This window comes from Trichoderma gamsii, assembly GCF_001481775.2.
Source record: "Trichoderma gamsii strain T6085 chromosome Unknown Scaffold_3.2, whole genome shotgun sequence".
Lineage (NCBI taxonomy): Eukaryota > Fungi > Ascomycota > Sordariomycetes > Hypocreales > Hypocreaceae > Trichoderma > Trichoderma gamsii.
Genome location: NW_020171340.1, coordinates 464,077 through 483,888, shown reverse-complemented (window position 1 = coordinate 483,888; position 19,812 = coordinate 464,077). Strand labels below are relative to the sequence as shown.

The 19,812-nt window shown below is 49.6% G+C and overlaps 8 protein-coding genes across 8 annotated transcripts; 4 read left to right on the top strand and 4 right to left on the bottom strand.

The window, feature by feature from the left end:
- Nucleotides 1-809: 809 nt before the first annotated feature.
- TGAM01_v201158 (diacylglycerol O-acyltransferase) lies at nt 810-2,524 on the top strand (the record flags this gene model as incomplete). Its single annotated transcript, XM_018805395.1, has 4 exons — nt 810-1,083; nt 1,143-1,183; nt 1,251-2,250; nt 2,304-2,524. The coding sequence occupies 4 exons, from the start codon at nt 810-812 to the stop codon at nt 2,522-2,524; spliced, it is 1,536 nt and encodes a 511-aa protein (XP_018661304.1).
- A 248-nt stretch (nt 2,525-2,772) lies between these two features.
- Nucleotides 2,773-3,589, bottom strand: TGAM01_v201160 (protein-S-isoprenylcysteine O-methyltransferase; the record flags this gene model as incomplete). The annotated part of the gene is made up of 2 exons (XM_018805394.1): nt 2,773-2,793; nt 2,837-3,589. The coding sequence occupies 2 exons, from the start codon at nt 3,587-3,589 to the stop codon at nt 2,773-2,775; spliced, it is 774 nt and encodes a 257-aa protein (XP_018661303.1).
- A 1,091-nt stretch (nt 3,590-4,680) lies between these two features.
- On the bottom strand, nt 4,681-5,163 carry TGAM01_v201159 (hypothetical protein; the record flags this gene model as incomplete). Its single annotated transcript, XM_018805393.1, has 1 exon — nt 4,681-5,163. The coding sequence occupies one exon, from the start codon at nt 5,161-5,163 to the stop codon at nt 4,681-4,683; it is 483 nt and encodes a 160-aa protein (XP_018661302.1).
- Nucleotides 5,164-5,562: 399 nt separating this feature from the next.
- Nucleotides 5,563-7,653, top strand: TGAM01_v201157 (hypothetical protein; the record flags this gene model as incomplete). The annotated part of the gene is made up of 1 exon (XM_018805392.1): nt 5,563-7,653. The coding sequence occupies one exon, from the start codon at nt 5,563-5,565 to the stop codon at nt 7,651-7,653; it is 2,091 nt and encodes a 696-aa protein (XP_018661301.1).
- A 3,198-nt stretch (nt 7,654-10,851) lies between these two features.
- Nucleotides 10,852-11,636, top strand: TGAM01_v201156 (hypothetical protein; the record flags this gene model as incomplete). The annotated part of the gene is made up of 3 exons (XM_018805391.1): nt 10,852-10,875; nt 11,035-11,402; nt 11,465-11,636. 3 exons carry the CDS (start codon nt 10,852-10,854, stop codon nt 11,634-11,636), a joined length of 564 nt encoding a protein of 187 aa, XP_018661300.1.
- Nucleotides 11,637-11,852: 216 nt separating this feature from the next.
- TGAM01_v201155 (hypothetical protein) lies at nt 11,853-13,855 on the bottom strand (the record flags this gene model as incomplete). Its single annotated transcript, XM_018805390.1, has 2 exons — nt 11,853-12,349; nt 12,430-13,855. The coding sequence occupies 2 exons, from the start codon at nt 13,853-13,855 to the stop codon at nt 11,853-11,855; spliced, it is 1,923 nt and encodes a 640-aa protein (XP_018661299.1).
- Nucleotides 13,856-14,685: 830 nt separating this feature from the next.
- Nucleotides 14,686-18,046, bottom strand: TGAM01_v201154 (hypothetical protein; the record flags this gene model as incomplete). Its single annotated transcript, XM_018805389.1, has 3 exons — nt 14,686-15,235; nt 15,302-15,747; nt 15,806-18,046. 3 exons carry the CDS (start codon nt 18,044-18,046, stop codon nt 14,686-14,688), a joined length of 3,237 nt encoding a protein of 1,078 aa, XP_018661298.1.
- Nucleotides 18,047-18,648: 602 nt separating this feature from the next.
- On the top strand, nt 18,649-19,773 carry TGAM01_v201153 (hypothetical protein; the record flags this gene model as incomplete). Its single annotated transcript, XM_018805388.2, has 3 exons — nt 18,649-18,690; nt 18,784-18,915; nt 18,970-19,773. 3 exons carry the CDS (start codon nt 18,649-18,651, stop codon nt 19,771-19,773), a joined length of 978 nt encoding a protein of 325 aa, XP_018661297.2.
- Nucleotides 19,774-19,812: the final 39 nt, after the last annotated feature.

The following is a 19,812-nucleotide window of genomic DNA, read 5'->3' as shown; positions in this document are numbered from 1 at the left end:
CCCGCTCTGCTGGAGCATAAAGTTTGTATAAAAAACCGCTCCTCATCTTCTTGCATGTAAAATGAGTCGTGGCATCGTGAACCTGAGGCTCCATATGATGCCTTATGGGGCCTGCTTGGCTCGACTAATTATATCATGCAACCCCTTCTGCCCTTGGCAGTCTGCAGTTTTCACATGCTTTTTTCTCTCTCTTTTGCTCTCACAGCAACTGCAATCTGCTGCTAATTTAAGGCAAAGAGGCCAGTTCAAGCTCCTGCGCCCCACCCAGCTCGGAGCCAGCTCTCCACACCCGCTATTTTCCGCCTATGCCGCCACTGGTCATTTTTTGTTGGCGATTTAAGGCACGGCCAGCACACGATTGCAGTGAGAGAGAGGCCAGGTACCTCGTTATATAGCACGGCTCTTGACAATACATATGTCACTTCGGATTTTTGCTTTTGGCACATGGTGAATCTGCTTTGGGTCTGGTTCCATTTCCATCGTCACCCTTACATGAGATAGGGATCCTGACTCTGTCACGTCTTAATTTCGGTCGACGCCGATAACGTTGGATATGCTCCGAGGCTTATGAGGCAATTTGCGGGCCGCTCGCTGCTAAAGTACACATAAGTAGGGGATTTTTTAGTGACTGGAATTAAGGCGAGTCGAAGGCAAACTCAATGTTAGTCTAAGCCCCTCCATCCTGGCCTGGAGCTCGATCGATCGGTACCTCGCGTCGCCCGCTGCCGTCCAATTCACCTCTTTCATCATACCTATCTTGAATTACAACTGCAAAATACCCTTTATAGAGTGCGTGCCAGGGCCCGAGGATGGCGTCTCCTGCAGAATCCTCAACAACGACAAGCGTCGAGGCCTCTGTCGGCTCAGTATCTCGACGCAATGCCTCCACAGACGGCAAAGCAGATCTAACCTCAGTGGAGCCTCCCAATGGGACTACCAAGGAACGGCTGTCCAAGACGCTGCAGAAGAAGTATCGCCATGTCGCGGCAGTGCATTCTCAGACGAGGCCGTCGTGCTTGAGCCACGATTCTACTGCGGCGCCCAGCTTTCTGGGATTCCGCAATCTCATGGTCATTGTGCTGGGTATGTGCTCTCCCGATGGGAAGATTTGCCATGACGATATCTCTCTAACAGATCATTAGTGGTTGGCAATCTCAGATTGATGATTGAGAATATCCAAAAGGTGCGTTGAGGCGTCACCTGGATCTATAGCGAAGTGACATGGCATTAACATTCTAGCTTTGGTGTAGTACGGCGTCTTGATTTGTATTAGATGTCACGACTATAGGCGGCAAGACTTGCTCCTTGGTCTTTTACTCTACTTTCTCATTCCTTGTCACCTCTTTGCAGCATACGTCATTGAGCTCGTTGCCGCCAAGCAGGCCGAGGGATCAAGAAAACGAATCAAGGACAACAGCTCCGGTCCGTCAGAAGCAGAGCGGAAGAAGTTTCACTCCATCTGGGTTCTCGCGGCGCTGGCTCATGGCATCAACATCACTCTTGCTCTCGCCATCACCACCGTTATGGTCTACTTTTATGTCTACCACCCATTGATTGGCACGTTGACGGAGATGCATGCCATTGTTGTGTGGCTCAAGACGGCCTCGTATGCATTTACCAATCGAGATCTCCGCCATGCCTATTTGCATCCGGTGGAAGGAGAAGAAGTGCCCGACTTATACAAGACATGCCCATACCCGCAAAATGTGACAATGAAGAACTTGGTCTACTTCTGGTGGGCTCCAACTCTGGTATACCAGCCCGTCTATCCGCGCACCGACAAGATTCGATGGGTCTTTGTGGCCAAGCGACTTGGAGAGATTTTCTGCCTTGGCGTGTTCATCTGGGTAGCCAGCGCTCAGTATGCGACCCCTGTGTTGCGCAACTCTTTAGACAAAATTGCATCGCTCGACTTATTCTCCATCTTGGAACGACTTATGAAGCTCTCAACCATCTCTCTGGTTATCTGGCTGGCGGGATTCTTTGCCCTCTTCCAGTCCTTCTTGAACGCTCTGGCAGAGATTACGCGATTTGGCGATAGATCATTTTACGACGACTGGTGGAATAGCGAAAGCTTGGGTGCTTATTGGAGGACTTGGAACAAGCCTGTCTACACATATTTCAAGCGTCATGTCTATATGCCCATGATTGGACGAGGCTGGAGCCCTGCCGCTGCCAGTTTTGCTGTCTTCTTCGTTTCGGCCGTGCTTCATGAGATTGCTGTTGGTGTGCCAACTCACAACATCATTGGTATGTCCTGATCCTCCGAAAGAGTGTCAACTCAAACTAACCATTACGTTAAGGTGTCGCTTTCTTTGGCATGTTCCTTCAGCTTCCTCTTATTGCCATTACCACTCCTCTCGAGAAAATGAAACTCGGCCACGGTGGCCGCATTCTGGGAAACGTCATCTTCTGGGTCTCATTCACAATCTTTGGGCAGCCATTCGCCGCTCTCATGTATTTTTACGCCTGGCAGGCCAAGTATGGCAGTGTGAGCAAGATGCCCCAAATGACACATCACTAGTGAGCGATTTCGGAAACATATATATAGCTGTCTGATTTATTTGTATGGGCGATGTGTATGGGAGTTTAATGAGAGCAGTCTAAGAAAAACGATACATTATGAGGTAGATATGATGACAATACAATTTGGGCGAATATTCTAAGATTACGTACATTATGATAGCCACTAGCTTTGCCACGTTGTAAATTTTTACCACGTCAATCAGTCTCAATCGTTGAAATACACGATGTTATTCGATTCTCCACTACCTAGCCAATTGTAGTCCTACCCTATGAATGGTAGCAGAGTGCCTACTCTCTTCCTATAACTGACATAGTCATCCCCAAAAAACTGCACCAGCTTCTCTTCCTCCACCTTGACCCTGTTCTGGAAGAATTGGAATAGCACAGCCGAATAGAACACAAAGCAGATTGTATTCCCCAACACAAGTTGCGTCCCTAAGCCCCAGTAAAAGAACCCAAAATAGCTCGGATGCCGCAGCCATCCGTAGATGCCAGTCGTCACGAGGAGATGCGATTGCGCCCTTCTCGTCTGAATTTTATGGTTGAAGCTAGCTCCAGCATGTAGCATTGCTATAGAACGAACAGCCTGGCCGACAGTGACTAGGAAAAGGCCGGCGACAAGAAGCAGGCGGCCGGAATTGAAAGGCGCCCAGTGGCGGTTGGGGAAAAAGACGGTCACAACGATGCACTCTATGAAGGCGGCTGAGTGGGCGATTGCGTAAGCCGGCCAGTTTGCCGTCAGGAGGAAGCTGTCGACGGCGGCCACGGTGGTGTTCCTCTCGGCCGTGGTCCAGAATTCGAGAAAATGGAACGTAGATAGAGACAGGAGGAAGAAAGGGACGCGCCACATGGGGCTGTTGGTGAAGTATAGGATGGAGACGATGCCGATGATGCTTGCGGAGAAGGCCATGCCTAGGCAGAACGCGCGGAGAGCGATCCCGGAGAGCGACTTGGGCTGTCCGGGATAGAATGGCTTAAGAGGATTCTCGGGTTCGCGCAAAATCGGAGAGTCGCGGGGGGTGAGCCCGTGATGGTCGGGCTGAGGCTCGAATGAGTTTGCCATGGTGGATGAGATGACGGTGTTTCAAGATTGCCGGTGACAGATAAAGCCCCTCTTTGATAATAAGAGTTGATGTGACCGCGCAGCCAGTATATACGTGTCTATATCATCATCTCCCTCGTGATGCTGAATTTCTGTCGTGATGCTTGGGCATCGGCTTTGGTGTTTTGTGTTTTGTGTTCAAAAAAGCTGCACGTGGCACACGCTCACGGTATTAGGAGGCGTAAGCTCGGCTAGGGAAGGGGCAAGGCTTTCTCTGCCCAGTAATATATAAAGAGAGTAAACACGATAAAAGAGAGTGAGAGATGTCGCGTCTATGAACTTTTGCTGTTTTTCGCGGATTGTCATCTGGTGGACAATTGTGTAGAAAGTACTTGCAGTGGAGTATCAGGAATTTGGTCCGAGATGGTGGTTCAGGGGGCGCGGCTTTGGGGCTAAATAGCGGCCAGAGCACCTTTTAGCAGCTACTCTAGGTGGCAACACAATACTACAGACAATCACGTTTCCAAAGACCCGAGACGCGCTTTGACAGTCTGCAATTTCTTTGTTTTCTTTCTTGTTTTGGCTCAAGAATTTTAAAAGTCTAGATTGCAATAGTGTCGCCCACTGAGGCCTTCAAGCAACACGGAGGTATACCGTCTCGTTTCGCAGCAACCCCTAGTGAATCTTCATCCTCATCTGAGATCCATATCACCAAAGGTTTCAGTATCCGGTCTGCACAATCGCAGACGCTATCTGAAAATGCCATACGCTTTCCATGGAGCTGGATATGCCGGTGGCGCCCAGTCTCAGCTTTGTTGTTTGCTGACCCATGCCCGCTATTCGAAACGGAGGTTGTAGTCCGCGCGCCTGATCTGGTGGTGCGATGTGCATAGCATCTTACCTCTGATGACACTCTGTATTTCATCGTCATATCGTAGCTAGCTTGTTGGATCTCAATCATAGTCGCAACAAATCTAGCAATGATCCGGCGTCGCCGTGTTTCGCTGCATAGCTTTCATTGTATCCTAAATCTGTGTATTGGATATGGTGTAGATCCTCGGCGTATGTTGAAGCATACTAAGGCATCCAGCTGCAATCGTGTGCCTGTCGCATCATAGTCCGCCTTGAATCGAAAAGGAAGAGATAATCAGCGTCAGAACATTGATAAACCCCCATGTGCAGGGGATCCAGGTGTTCATCTCGTAGTATCCCGCCTGGTAAACGGCGCCAAGCCTGCTCCAACAGTCAGCACACATCTCCGCCTTGTACATCCCTTTCAAAACTGACATGACCCCAACGATGGTTCCAGAGAGCAGAGCCTCAAGCCCGGCGACCCCCAAGTAGATGATCGGCGTCAACCAGAGATACTTCCACGATGACTTCTTCCACCCGTGCGTGAACAGCGCGATGAACACGGCGCCAAGGTGGAAGAGCGCAAAGGTGATGAGTGTCCATATGACCGTGAAGCGCCAAACATCGCCAATGTAGTAGAGCGTATATCGTTTGTCGGGCGTGGAGTCGAAGAGGGTATTGACGTTGAGCGACGGGAAACGAGGAGTGGTGTAGTTTCTGGGAGGGATCAGGCGCCGAGCCATCTGCGCGACCGCGTTGGTTTGCTGCTCGCTATAGCTGCTGTTAGTCGAGATCTAGGATGGCACTTGGCAGAAAAGGCATCTTCACCTCTCGAAATCTCCCTTTTCTCCCGCATTGGGAAAGTTGCCGGTGACGGTATCGCTCGTTGGCTGAGACAAAGACGAGAGGCTGTCCTAGCTAGAGCTACAAGTCGCTAAAGAAACGGCAATTTTAGTGGAGCTCAGCACGGCTTCAGTGACGTCCCTGCGAGTTACCAGAGCCTCGGCAACGGGCCTGCGCTAAGTCATCAGCCGCCTAATAATATGCGATCGCGTCGACGTCTCGCCTTCAGCCAACAGCTTCCTGACACCACCTTGAACAGCGCATTCGCATCGTAGCCACGGCGCAGCAAATGCAGCACGATGCCTGCCGATCAGCTCCTCAATACGGTCCTGCACCACTTCCAGGACCTCCACGATGCGAAAAAGACGGAGCAGATCATCGGCACGACCGCTCACCTTCTCTCGCAGCTCTCCAACCCTCTTAACCTCGGCGTTCTCACATCGCAGCTGCTGACGGCTCCCGCCATTTGGGAGAGGCACGATGGGCTGCGTACGGCCGTCCGGATCATCAGCATATACAATACCGCAGCGATTCGCGTGCGCGACCTCGAGATAGAAAATGAAAAGAAGACGCTCGACAGCCTGCCTCCTGAAGGGGGCGCTTTGGGCTGCGACGACTGGACACGAGCAGTGGTCAAGGGCGCTGATGAATATTCAAAGAGATGGCAACATTTACTGGTCATGACAGGCGTCCTTATGGGCATGGAAGGCAACGATAAGCGCGCCTTATCCAGCAGTCTCAAAGGGACGCTTGAACGGGCGATTGTGACGGCTGCCAATATGGCTCTGGATACCCATCGACAGGATGGACCGCTTGCTGGCGCATCTATTGCACTGGCTCTAAACTTTTCATTCCCCCTGCTCTCAGAATTCAACAAGTCTCAGATCAACTGCAACGAGTTGTTGCCAGTCACTGTTTGGGCCATCACAGGCCCGGAAGGCTTTTGCGAGGGCCAGTTCCTGCAGGTTATTGGAGATAGCATTTCCGAGGCTCCCGGCCAAACGCTCTCCTGGACTTCACAGACGCCCTCTTTTAGCCTGTTACAAGCTATGGACCAGCGGCCCCTGATGGGAAACATAGGCCCCCTCTCAAAACTGGCCGCCTACGCAGCACTGCATGCGACAGATACCGTTGCTGTTTTGGCGGCACAGGATGCGCTGCTGTTGTTCTCACGCCAAGTGCTGGATGCTTGGAGACTGAACAGATTCAATGATGTCGACCCGGCATTCGAAGCCAACAAGCTTAGCCTCGAGACCTACCAAAAGACGTGGCCGGTGCTGTGGCAGGTCCTGCGCAAGCTGTTGTTTGGCGCCGTGGCTGTCCTCCAGGCCATTGTGTCTCGCAGTCTGCTGGATCATCGCATGCTGAACGTCGTGACGGCCTCGGAAATTGCTATTAAATCATTGCATATCCTTCGCAACTTTTACTTTATATCCAGCCGGAACAACAACAGTGCTTTTCAGGTGTACAATTTCACCTACCTAACGTCTATCGATACCCTTGCCAGAAACCCGCCTGCGTGTGAGATTTTGCTCAAGGAGATACGGCCCATTGAGACTCCGACGGCCCCGATTACGTGTCTCTCGAGGACGCTGGATCTGTTCTACTTGAATCTTGCAGAGCACTTGCCCTTGGTGCTATCCACGGATGCTTGCGAAGCTCTAATAATCAAGCCCGCAACTTCATATCTCTCCCATGATGGCCCCATGACTCCCTCTATAGTCGAACTCTTTGAGTCTTCCCATAGCGCTATCCTCTCCGTGCTATCCTGCCCGCAACACGGCCCGCTCACCATCAGCATCACTCCCTTCTACATTGTCAAGCTCTTTGAATCATTTCCTCTACAAATCTCCCCACGGCAGTTCCGAGTTGCTTACAAGACCGTCATGCAAACCATCTCTCCGCCTTTCCCCATCGCTGCGGTGGAACCTCATCTCTCAGAAACTCTCCTCGAAATGCTTCGCGCATCTATTCCTACGGCAAACACGGCACTTCTGCCCCAAACCCCGGACGCTGTCTCACTGGATGCTACATCGCCAGAAGACTTGGCTCAAGAGCCTCCCGAACCTTGTTCAGAGCAGAGCACACTGACCATGGCCCTGATTGATACTCTGCCGTTCTTGCCCTTGCCTTTGGTGGAAGAGTGGCTTACCATTACCGCACAAACATTAAATACTATTGAAGATCCCAAGCTGAGGGCACCGGTTAAAAAGCGGTTCTGGGATATTCTCATTAATGGCGAAATGGACGTCGAACGGGCAGCTATCGGAGTCGCGTGGTGGGGAAATAAGGGCGGAAGACAGTTGTTTCTCTCTAGGCCAACACCACCCGAGGCAGCGATGATGAGCGGTGCGATTGTGTCTGATGATCAGGTCAGCAGCAAGCTGTAAGGCGCCACTGACGGGTAACTGTACGATGGAAACATAGACGACGGATTTTCATTATCACATGTTGGAGTGGGCTGTACTTGATCACTGATGTTTAGCCGTGTGGATAAAAATGGTGATCAGATGCCAACAGTTTTGGTTTTTGCTGTGTGGCTGCATTTGTTTAGCGATGATATACTGCATTAGGGAAGTCATTTAAAGTCGGTGGGACCTCAGGCTGGCATGACTTGATTGAGGGTTTTTAGAAATCTTTTTAGAATTATCAACACTTGGACACTATCCAAGTAAAAGTCTAATGGCATGCTCTTCAACACAGCGTGTCTCACTCTGGTAGGCTTATACCTCTCAATGTTCATGACATACACAACTGCTGCGCCTCCGCGTGGTCGCTTGAGTGCTATAACAATGATGAATCCCTTCATCACCATCTCCTTATCTGCCGGCACAACTACTAACGAAGCTTCATCGCCAACTATCGCTGCCTGGGATACATCGGTGGAAACACCAGAGCCACCAGGGATTTTTCGCAGCACCAAGACATCTCACAGCTGTAATAACGACCTTTGCTTTCCGCTACCGACTTGGCCAAAGTCGGAAACTCCAACAACATCGACATCAGTACCGACATCAGGCACAATCGCGACTGTCTGTTTGCAGATTCCCCCTCCAAGCCAAAGTCGATCGGCCATGAGGTTCAATTTCACAGACACGTGTGATGGCGACTCGGACATGGCAGGGATTGCCGCGTAACGCTAGACTGCGACGCATCGCAAGGCCTGTATCCGATTTGCGAGCGCGGCGAGTGCAAATGCTCGGCCAAGGCGTGTTTTAAAAGGTCAATGTGCTTGCCATATCGCCAGTGCCGCGAGTTCGACGAGCACGTCTGTATGAAAGAGAGGCATGAGACTGATGGCATGGGGACCTGTGGGTGTCAGCCCCGGATCACGGATTGTCTCTTCCAAAAGAGTCCTCACCATTATTGCGCGAAAAGGTTGAATTGTACGGAAAGGCATTTCTCTTTATATCCCGAGCTTCCGTACTGCAGCACTGGAGATTCAAAATATGCCCTTGGGAAATGCGAATGTCGGCATTTCGATTGCTCTCGGACAGGAGACGAGGGGGATTATTATGAGGTGTGCAAAGACCTGGTTGACTGCGGTTCGGGTCCGTTGGGATCCAGGTCGTTTTATAGTCTCAAGTATGGGAATAAGAGTAGAGGCACAGAAGATGGCTACTGTACCTGCGGATCATGAATTATCTGGTTCAATAAACGTCTGTTTTGCAATTGAAATCACGGCGTTCTCACGAAATCGTCTCTCCCACCAATTGTAGACCTTGACAGCTTAGATAGATGAACGCACTTCTCATTTATTCATTCTAGCCCTAGCTCTATTGATATTTAGAAGAATAATCTTTAATCTCATTAAACCGAATGCACTTCTACCAATTAGGGGCATCTCAGCCCGCGCCTTCCTAGAAAGAAGGTCTTCTGAGTGGCAGCGACGGGCACATAATGAGGAAGGCACATCCAGCACAATCCCTCGGCCTTTATCTTTTAATCGTCTTTCTGAATTGAATTTTCTTTACATCTACTGCTGTCATCTTGCCAGTTTGATCTTGTTTGACTACAGGCCTTTGATAAAGTCGCATCTCGCCTCATTTAAGTAGGTCGTTATTCCCATAACACTCTTGCCTTTTATTAATCACTTACAATCACACACACAGCACGAGAAGCATCAATCATTCAGTACAGCACTGCGACTATGGGTGATTTGCAGCCGGCTGCAACTCATACAATCAGACGAATACCAGCAAGAGTAGAAACACGGGGAGTGGCAATGATGCAATGCCGCATCTTCTCGCCTCCAATCAGCTTCGAGGGGTGTCTATTCTGGGATAAGAGCCTGTAGAAAGAGCAGTTGCTGTCTTGTTGCAAAATCGGCGGTTTTTTCAATGATGCCATTTCACGTCATCTTACAGCTTCGACGGAAAGCAAAACAAACCCCTCCTTTTTGCTATCAGCACCCGCCTCCTTCGTTTCAGCATAGCGCGGCATTTGGGCGTCGAGACTGGCGAGGAACCGGATGGCAGATGGACGGATGCAGCCAACAGACACCACTTCGATGCAAGCCCCTCATTGCGTGCGAATTGGCATTCCAACCTAGCTATTTGCATGTGCTCGTAGCAACCACTGCTTGATGAACGTGGTGCGCAGCGGCTCCCAGCTTGCCAGCCAGAATTTGGAGCTTTGCATGCGGCCACTCCAAGTAAAAACTTGGCATCATATCTAAGCAGGGAGAAGTAGGTATGGAGATAGCTCATCCGTCATAGCCAGCTAGCGTCTCCAGATCTGCAGCTAGGCCAGCTTGCGAGATGCGCTCAGCAGAAGGAGCCTTTCGACGTGTATTCAAATGAGGCGTTGCATTGAAGCTGGTTTATCATTTATTACCCCGCCGCCAACTCTTGCGAAGCTTTGTCTCAGATGACGACGGCGTCTTCCAATCGCTCGATCAGGAACTAAGAACGCCACACGCTCGTCACCATGCAAAGCTTGCTGGATGTCGGCGGAATGGCGGGTGCAAGATGGAGGGAAGCTTAAGCTGCGACAGCTGGTCGAGTGGTTACGAGGTCTATGTCACGGAAGAAAAGCTGATTGGGCCCAGAAGAAATGGGATATCAGCAGAAACGTCGTCGTTTATACAGGAAACAAACCTTTCTATATTTGGAGCGCCGAGATGTGCTGAACGGAAGCACTATTGATTGACGCTCCTGGACAACACAAGGAGAGGCTAGATCGGGGCTGCCGGGCGTGACCGGGGGCGGGGCACTTTGGGGAAATTGGAGATACTCGTGACGAACTTTCAGCTGCTATTGTACCTTGCAGCGATACTATGTCATGTACCTACTCTTCTAGTACCATGGAGATGTGGTTACTGATCCAATTCCTAGTGGGGGCCTTCTCCATACACCCGGTGGCGTGCGCCATGGCAGCTTTCCGGGGGGGTTCTGAGCATCCAAATGGGGTGAGCTTGAATGAGACAAAGTACTTGGCCCATTACACAGCTGGCTGCCTCCGTCTCTCTGTATATAAAATCCTGTAAGTCGTCTCTGCTCCAAGATCTCAGAAGTAATTCCATAATCTCATCTTTACAACTGCAGTCAAACCTTCTAAGCTCTTCTTACTAAATCAATACCATCAAAATGTCTTGGCGTGACGACGACAACGTGAGTTTGCTACTTCCATACTTTTCTCTCATCGGACAAGCATTAATCAATTTCGCCCGGCCTATAGCAGCAGCAGCAGTTCGGCGTAAGTGAAATATTGTTCCTACAATCATGGCATCTCAACGCCTACGCTGTACGACACTCACTAACAACAAGTAGTCTGGCCGTGGCAACACTGACAACTTCGGTTCCACTGGAGATCAATTTGGATCCGGACAAGACACCTACGGCACCGGTAACCGCCGTAACGATGAGACCTCCTTCGGAACTAGTGGCCAGGGTGAGGCCTTTGGCCAGGGCAACACATACGGCTCGGGCAACGACAATCTCGGCTCCAGTGGTAACTACGGCACTGGCAATGACTCGTATGATACTGGCAACACTGGCCTGAGCGGCAACACTGGACTAGGCGGCGACACATACGGCTCTGGAAATCGTCGTAATGATGAATCTACTTTCGGCTCCAGTGGCCGCCAAGACCAATCATACGGCTCTCAAGACCAGTCGTATGGCTCCCAAGACCAATCGTATGGCTCATCTAAATACCCGTCTATGCCTGTTGTGACAATACTAACATGTGTGATTATAGTTATGGCGGCGATTCGTATGGTTCTGGAAACCAGCAATCCTCGGGCTTCGGTTCCTCTGACACCTCTGGAAACAAGCGTGAAGGCGGCGGTGGTGCCAGTGGCCTGCTTGAGAAGGTGAAGGATAAGATGCACATGGGGAGCGGCCGAAACCAGGGCGGTGACAACTACTAAACAGTAGCAATCGCGTCCTGTGATTTGAGTTAATGGTCAGGCTGTATTAGTAATGAAATGTTAAATGATGTTGTTGACTTAATAGTCTGATTTAATAGTCACACATCAGAATGAATATCCAAAAATATTTTCTTACGCAATTTTGCTCTCAGGGTCAAGGAAACCCAAAAAGAGCAGACATAGAAGAAAATTGCTGAGCTATTGACTGTCTATCGTCTATACTAGTCTTTCTATCTTGACAAGTAATGCTCCGTCTGTTGCCGCTCCCTTTGTATTCCTCAAATGCACAAATCTATACCCCTGGCCGAGACGATCAAGGCGCACACATGCCCACGCCGCTAGTTCATCTCGGCCAATCTCATCATCTCTAATCGTAAATCTCACAAACGTAAGCTCTTCGACCACCCCAGGAACACCCTTGAACTCAAGTTTCTCCGCGCCGAGATCAACGTCGCAGCCCTTGTATGTCTTGGTGCGGACCTTGTACTCGCTTCCATGGACGTACCCATCACTCTCTGCGTAGCTATTCTTGGAGCCTTCTACGTGGAGCTCGACTTTGACGTACGGCTTGAAACCCTTGGCAGATTTTTCGCTTGGTGGGAGGGGAATATTTTGGGCGGAAAAGAAGGTGAAGGCAAGGGAGACGGGCGTGCGAGTGATGGTAGTGGATTTGGAGGCGTCGTTTTCCTTGGATGTGAGGGCGGGGCGGTATCCTGAGAGTTCATGTTGGTTAGCAAGCAAAATCGAAAGAACAAAGTTTGAAGTGGGCAAAGTGCAAAAGCTTGTTTGTTACCTTCTGGCTTTAAAACGTAGCCGCTTGTTCCTACAAACATTCCTTCGTTTAACATCATGCCTTCGTCAGTTTCTTGCCAATTCAATGCAATAATCTGGGCACCACCACCCCAGAAAATGGATGGGTTCAAGTTGGAAGATCCAATTCGGAATCCTGCTGGGTAAGCCCTCAAGAAGTATCGTTTGTTGTGGTTGAAGAGGGCCTCCCACTGTTTCTCATGGTACTCAATGAACTTTTTCTCTGATATTGAGAACATGTGCGTGGGCATCGTGGCTTCTGGCTGCGTCCAATTCTTGAATGTCACTCCCTGAGTGTAGACTGCAAGGCGAGCGAGCTCTTGGATCGTCTTGGCGGGCTTTGACTGTGCACCGGTAGGCACAACCTGTTCGCTCCGTATGGTGTCGACTTTATCAAGAGGCGTACCAGCCGGGACGTGCTTGGTCTTGATGAGAATCTTGCGTCTCAGGTCGTGGGGACTAGGCAGCGCTTCGATATCAGATTCTGGGCTGGTTACTAGCAGACCATCCCAGACCTCTTTCATGATGTCCACCATGGCAATCTGCTGCTTGGGACTGCAGTGCACTTCCAGGCTCACAATCAGTGGCATTTCGGAGACCACGAATGCGCTTTCTCGAATAGCAACACAAACATCTCTGAAGGAAACGTCCTTTGTGAGTGTGTGACCGTGGAGCACTCTCGGCTCAGCCGTGGAAGGGGAATCCGACTTTCTCGAAACAGCCTCTTCTAATTCTGCCACCTTTTCAGTTGCCTTTTCTTCCATCTTTTCGATTTTCTTGCTGATATTGATCTTCTCCATCTTATTTTTCAGCTGATCACCCCAGCTAGACTTTGCCTTGTCCTTGTTCTCCTTCTTCTGCTTTTTGCGCGCTGCTTTTTTTGCCGCTGCTTCATCATCGCTCGTCTCGCTCTCTGATGACGATGTCTCTGCGTCGCTCTCATCGCCATCCCAGACGTCGATTTCGACGCAGCGACATCCTCTCAGCAAGACGTTGGTGTAAGCTCCGGTGGTACTATCACTCGACAGCTGGTTGCCTGTCAAATATGTATTGTGGCTAGAGCTGATGTAATAGCTGGCCAGCGGCCATGAAAAGTCCTCATTCTTAATCGGCAAGATGGCATCGCTCTTTGAAGAAGTCATATAGGCAAGGAAGGCATTGAGATCGACATCAGGGACATTGAGCAGCTCATCCGAAGCCGCAGCCATCGTGGCATTGCCCTGGGTTTTTTGCGAAAAGACTCTGACCTGGTCACTCGTCCATTTTCCCTCTGGAGTGGCGTGAGACTCGAAAAGGCGCTTTAGATAGGCGAGCGAGGTGCTACTGAGAGCTTTGACTGTTCGTTGGGCAGGGACAGAACCGCCCCCGGATTGGAGTGAGGCGTTGGCGGCCTCATCTGAAGTAGCCATAGTGGATGCAGAACAAGGAAGAGTGCGTGAGTGCGTGGATTCAAATGACAATAAGATTGAAGATGGGGGAAGCCGTGAGAGCGGATTCAAGAGTATGAAGTGCTTGATGATACAGAATATGAGTATGAGATGATGCTTCTTTGGTGTAGCATAAAACGGAATGCCAGCTGGGGTCTTTGAGAATAAATGCAGGGGCACTAAGAATTCAAACCAAGAGGAAGGAGAGATTCTAGGCCACTTTTCCCTAAAAAGCCAAGGTCAAGCTTTGCTACCCTGCAGTGTCGAAACAATTGGAACTCCAATCACAGATTAACGTCACAAAATCGTCTTACGCAAACAAGAAAAAGGAACTGAATCGCTGCGGATGAAACTGTGGCTCAGCTTCTGCATAGCCCAAGGAGAAGCCCCTCTATAGAGACCAGGTGGAGTCGCATGTCAACTCGCTGACCTGATTGAGGGGCTTTGGCTTTGATAGGTTGACGATCCCCTATTCCGTGGGTATAATGAGTGACATTGCGTCTCAGAGTTGCTTTAAATCTTCCAAAAAAATGGGGATTTTAGCTATAACCATTATATATCTCATTTAGTGAGACACAAAATTATCTACATTGAAAATACCGACACCATCAACTACGTTGTAGAATGTCTCCAACGCTGTGACGTGGCAATGGCGGATCAGATAGCGTGGATTGTGTCCGTCAACTACAACTCCTAATAGCCAATGAACCATCTGCGGCATGAATGCCAATTACTATTAGATTTTATTTTCAAAATGGTACACCCGATAATCAGCACCAGATATGCTACGCTAGTCCAACCTATATATGCATTCATCTCCTCTTCTCTTTCGACGTATCAAGTCTGTGCTTGCCGAGAAATTCTTCCATGTCGACATGAACCCTCATCCCCTTCGAAGTCATCGTATTATACACTGCCTTGAGTTCATCCGATTCCATATCGCGAATTAGCGTCAGGAAAGCTTCCATAATTACTTCTTTCGACCCAGGGCAGTGCCTCAATGCTCTGTAAAACACATCCTTTGCCTTGGCACGTAGCTGCTTTTGAGCGTAACAGAAGCGAATGTAAGAGATCCACAATACGGAACTATTCTGACAAACATCGCTCGCCAGAGCATGTTCAAATGCTGCCTTTGTCGTGTTGGTGTTGCCGTGTGTAAGCTCGTGTTGAATGACAAACACGCGGCTGCTAATGCAGTCATGCTCTTTCACTAAAACTTGGTCATACAAGAGGTCACGCGTCTCATCAATGACACGGAGGCTCGCATCTGCCCACTCAAACATGGAGATGAAAACTGTGTTCTGCGGGAACTGGCGAATGAAAGCCGAGAGCTTCTCTCGTAGGTATACTCTCCTGAAGGGCCTAGTTGTGGCAGTTAGCTTCATATCTCGAAGATAATTTGCGCTAAAGCTGTAGATGACGACTCACCCTTTTGATGCATGTAGGTATAAAAGATGCGTAGCAAATTGAAAGACCCGCTCATGAGCTTTGGCGCCGACTTTATCTTGAGACTGAAACTCTCGAGAAATCACGTCAACTGTGTTCATTGCTGCTGCAATATTGCCTTGTGATGCCGATGTTGGTTCTTCATTCTCCAAAGCTGTGAGGTACGACAGCAAAATCATGCACTCCGCAAGTGTGCTCGCTCCAACTGAATCTCCATATGTGAGATATTGGTGGAAATCTGAGGTGAACGTTTGATGGGCTTTGAGAAGTATAGTACTGCTCACTTCAAGAACATCTGTCCCTGTCACTTTCAGGGTGTCGTCCATCGATGAACAGAGCCGCACCTTTGCCAACTCGACGTTTCCATTTTCAAATTCCATCCATGCCCAAGTTCTATAAAACAAGAATTTGTACCATTTTTCAGATAGCTAAAGGCTGAATTAGCTGAGTTATTCTATACAAATATTTCAACAACTCAATACTTACCGACGGTGATTCAATTGCGGCTCTCAGCACTTTGTTCGCCACGTTGGGATCGTTAGTGAACTCGCAAAGGGCATAGGCATTATATAGCTCGGCATTAGCAGGATATTGTTTGAGAAGTGCTTTAGCAGGCCTCTTGATGTTAGTAGAATCGTTAGAAAAGGCTACTGCAAGGTAATACTGGGCCAGCTCTTCTATTCCACCGCTATGAACAAGCTGCTTCAATGCTTCTAAAATCCAAGCCGGATTCATAATAGGATTTTGTGGCTTTGTCGCAATATATCGATACCACTTCGAGCCACTAAATAGCAGAGAAGGAGAGGCGGCCGCCTTCACGCCCGTATCAAATCGTGGTTCGATTCTCTGCCAACTGTCTGGATCATCGTTATGCTTAACTGGCTCCAAGTCGATTTTGATGCGCGAAGATGATATAAACTGGTCATCATAAGCTGTTTCAGTCCAATTGCTCGCTCTAAATGCCGGCGGGTAGCCGGTGAAGAGCAAAAACGCATCAATCAGCTGGCCTGAAACCACTGGTAGAAGGGAAGCTGGTATCAAAAAGAGAAAGGGACTGATATCAGAGTACATGACGACTCTGAATGGATCATCGTCCGTCCCATCATCCATTGTCCTCGCCGGCATATTAGCCTCTTGCGAACGAGATTGCTCCAAGTAAGCCCAAGCTTTGTAGACGTCTCGCGACGAAGACGAACTAGTTGAGCTTGCCTTTACCGGCTCCGCCGCCTCTCCAGTGCCGTTAGTCTCGACATAATGTCGAAACCCTTTTGCGCCGGCGTCTCCTATGCGAGGAACTTCGCTTTCCCAAAAATCATTAAAAGATTCCAGCGCAAATTGTTTGTCCTCGATGGCAAGTGGCCTAAAGAGGTTGAGCTCCAAGAGACCCTGCCAAGCCGCAATAGAAAGTTCTTTGTAGCCGGCATCGTAAACGAAGCGAGTAGCCCTCAAGAATACAAATATGGCTTCTTCTATGGCTTCTTTTGGCTGGTCTGATGTAAGACGAGACAAAGCGAAACCTAAACGGTCTAAAAGCACCTTTTTGACGTCCTCATATTGAAATGTTGCAATATTCGAAGTCAAAAAGTCGAGATGTGTTTTCCACAAAAGAAAATCATCATCTCCATGTTCTAATATTTCTGACCATTTCTTAGCAGCTGCTTTGCCAGTCCACACCTTGACGCCCTCTCGCATCAAAGGAACAAGAACGCGTCTGCGGTCTTCCGCATTTTTGACGTTTTCAAGAGCCGATTCAAGCATTGATACTTTGATCTCTGCGAAACTATGGGCTTCATTTTCTAATATCGTATGGTCAAAATCTTCACCAGCTCTCAGCAAGGCGTCTTGATGTTCTACAAGCTCAAGCCAAGCACCGATGTCATCTGGAGATTCCTTTACTCGTTTGCTTAGCCGGATGGATTCTTGTTTAAGTGATTTGTTTTGGCCTGTGACGAGCATGTCGGTTGACATGTCGGAATCCTCATCAGAGTCACTCTCTGAATGTTCTCGTGGCTTTGCTTTGCCCTCAATAGACCGATATGAGGGCTGTTCATCATCCGAGGATTGCTCATCCGCTTGATCTCGCTTCCGTTTGCTGGACGAGCTCAATGGTATGTAACCGTCGGCTTCGTCTATGGCATCGACATTTGCATTCCGGGAAGACGCTCTGATTGGCTTGGATGCCACTTTTGGCAACTTTGATCGAAGCCCATCCCGGCCTGCAAAAGTGGAAAATCCTTCACCGGGCATGCGAAGACTAAATTGATTTCTTGGCCCATCACGGTGTATTACTAGGCGTCCCACCGTACCGAGGACCCTGCCGCCCCCGTGGCGACGGTAGGCAGGTATCTGGGATTTATCAAGACCCCCGTATTTTATGATCAGGGGGTCACCTTTTGTATCGATCATGAAAAGACCTGGTACGCCCTCCAACTTGGAAGCAGGCTTCGGCTTTTCTATCCGATCAGCAATTCTCCCACGGTTCCGAGATCTTCGATGATCACGGTCACGATCTCTATGGCGACGAGGCTCCTGGCCACTGCGTCTAGAACCACGGTCCTCGTCAGCCCGGCGACTGCTTGATTTCTCATCATCACGGCTCTGCCTCTTGCGGCGTATTTCATGATGCCTGTCCAGTTTTGGAGTATCCTCTTTGCTGGGTTCTTTCGATTTGAAAGAAGAGAATTTTGGCACGCTAAGCTGGATGTCCTGCCCGTCTTGCGAGGCCATCTTTGATGAAGCTCAGCTTGGTCTGTCAAAAATCACCATGATGCTGATGCCCTGCAAGCATGCAACTGTCGACTCATGAGTCTCTCCGCATGTGAGTAAATATGATGCTGGCCGCTGCGCTCATACAATGTCGAATTGAATCAGCTTGAGTGTCCAGAAATAAGAAGCTCAAATCAGATATGGAAAGATACTTCAAGCTTCGTACCTTGATGCCGCGTATCGATCCGCGACCACGGCACGTGATGGTGCTATAAGGTTCGGTGCTATAACGCATTGCGCGGTGCATTCAACGCCTAAATCGTAGCTACAGCGATTGGGCCCACTAGAGCCATAGCAGCATCGGGCCACGACCAAAACACTAAAAACCTCCATTAAACTGCATCGTCAGCACCAGCAACAGCAATAGTAACATAATTATCGATCAACGTGTGGGAATCGAGCTGCCAATTCTCATCAGTCTTACAAAACAGCATCACTTCTCTCTTCCACTTCTCTCGTACATTCCCTCACAGCGTCGGGTCATGCCCGCAGACGGCCTACTCAATCAGTTGGTCTGGATCTTGCCTGCTAGTATAACCATTGCCATTGGCATCGTCACCATCATGGGGTTTTTCGGCGGAAACCAGATGCCTGTTAAGGGCAAGGTTAGTGATCCCTTCTTTCAATTTTTTCATGACTTCATGCAATTGAGTAATGTAATGGCATTGCTGATGATGAATACCTGAGCCTTGATACAGACCGTCCTCATCACGGGAGCCTCAGAGGGCATGGGCCTATCAGTCGCGAAGCTGCTGTCCTTCAAGGGCGCCAACATTGTCCTTGTTTCTCGCAGTGTCGATAAGCTCCAAGACGCTCTCGAGATCGTCAAGGTATGTATGATCTGCAGTGTCATTCATATTGTTCCACTGACACAAACTTTCCAGGCTGCCGCCACAGACAAGGATAACCAGCGATTCCACTACATCGCCGCCGATGTCTCTGCGCCATCTTACGCTACTCCTCTCCTCGCTGAGGTCCTGGAATGGAACAATGGCAACCCTCCCGACATTGTCTGGTGCATCGCCGGAATGTCCACCCCAGAGCTGTTTGTCGACATGGACATGTCCTCTCTGCGCCGCCAGATGGACGTCAACTTCTACGGCACAGCCGAAATGTCCCACGCCATCCTCAAGGAATGGCTGGCTGTCGACGCTCCCGTAGAGAAGGAGGCCAAGCATCTCATCATGACCGGCAGTGTCCTGGCGCTGTATACCATCCCCGGCTACGCACCCTACTCGCCTTCCAAATGGGCGATGCGAGGCTTGGCGGACACCATATCCCAAGAGGTGATGATGTACCCGCAGAACGTCAAAGTCCACATGGTGTTCCCTGGAACTATTCTGTCGCCTGGATACGCCCGTGAGATTCTCACCACGCCTGAGATTACGAGAATCCTGGAAGCTAGCGACCCCCAGCAGACTCCCGATCAAGTTGCAGACTCTGCAATCAAGGGGCTGGAGCGCGGTGAATATTTTGTTACTGTGGCATGGCTTGGTGCGCTTATGAAATGGGGAATGCTGGGTGGCTCGTTCCGTAATAATTGGTTCGTTGATACCATCATGTCGTGGATTGTTAATTTCCTTTGGATATTTATTCAGCCTGATCTGCATGGAAAGATACGAAAGTATGGTAAGACGCATGGCCACCCTAGCAAGACTAAGCAGGAAGGTCAGGACCGTCAAGCGTAAACCAATTTTTTTGTTTTATCCCTCTTTCGCACAGTTTGA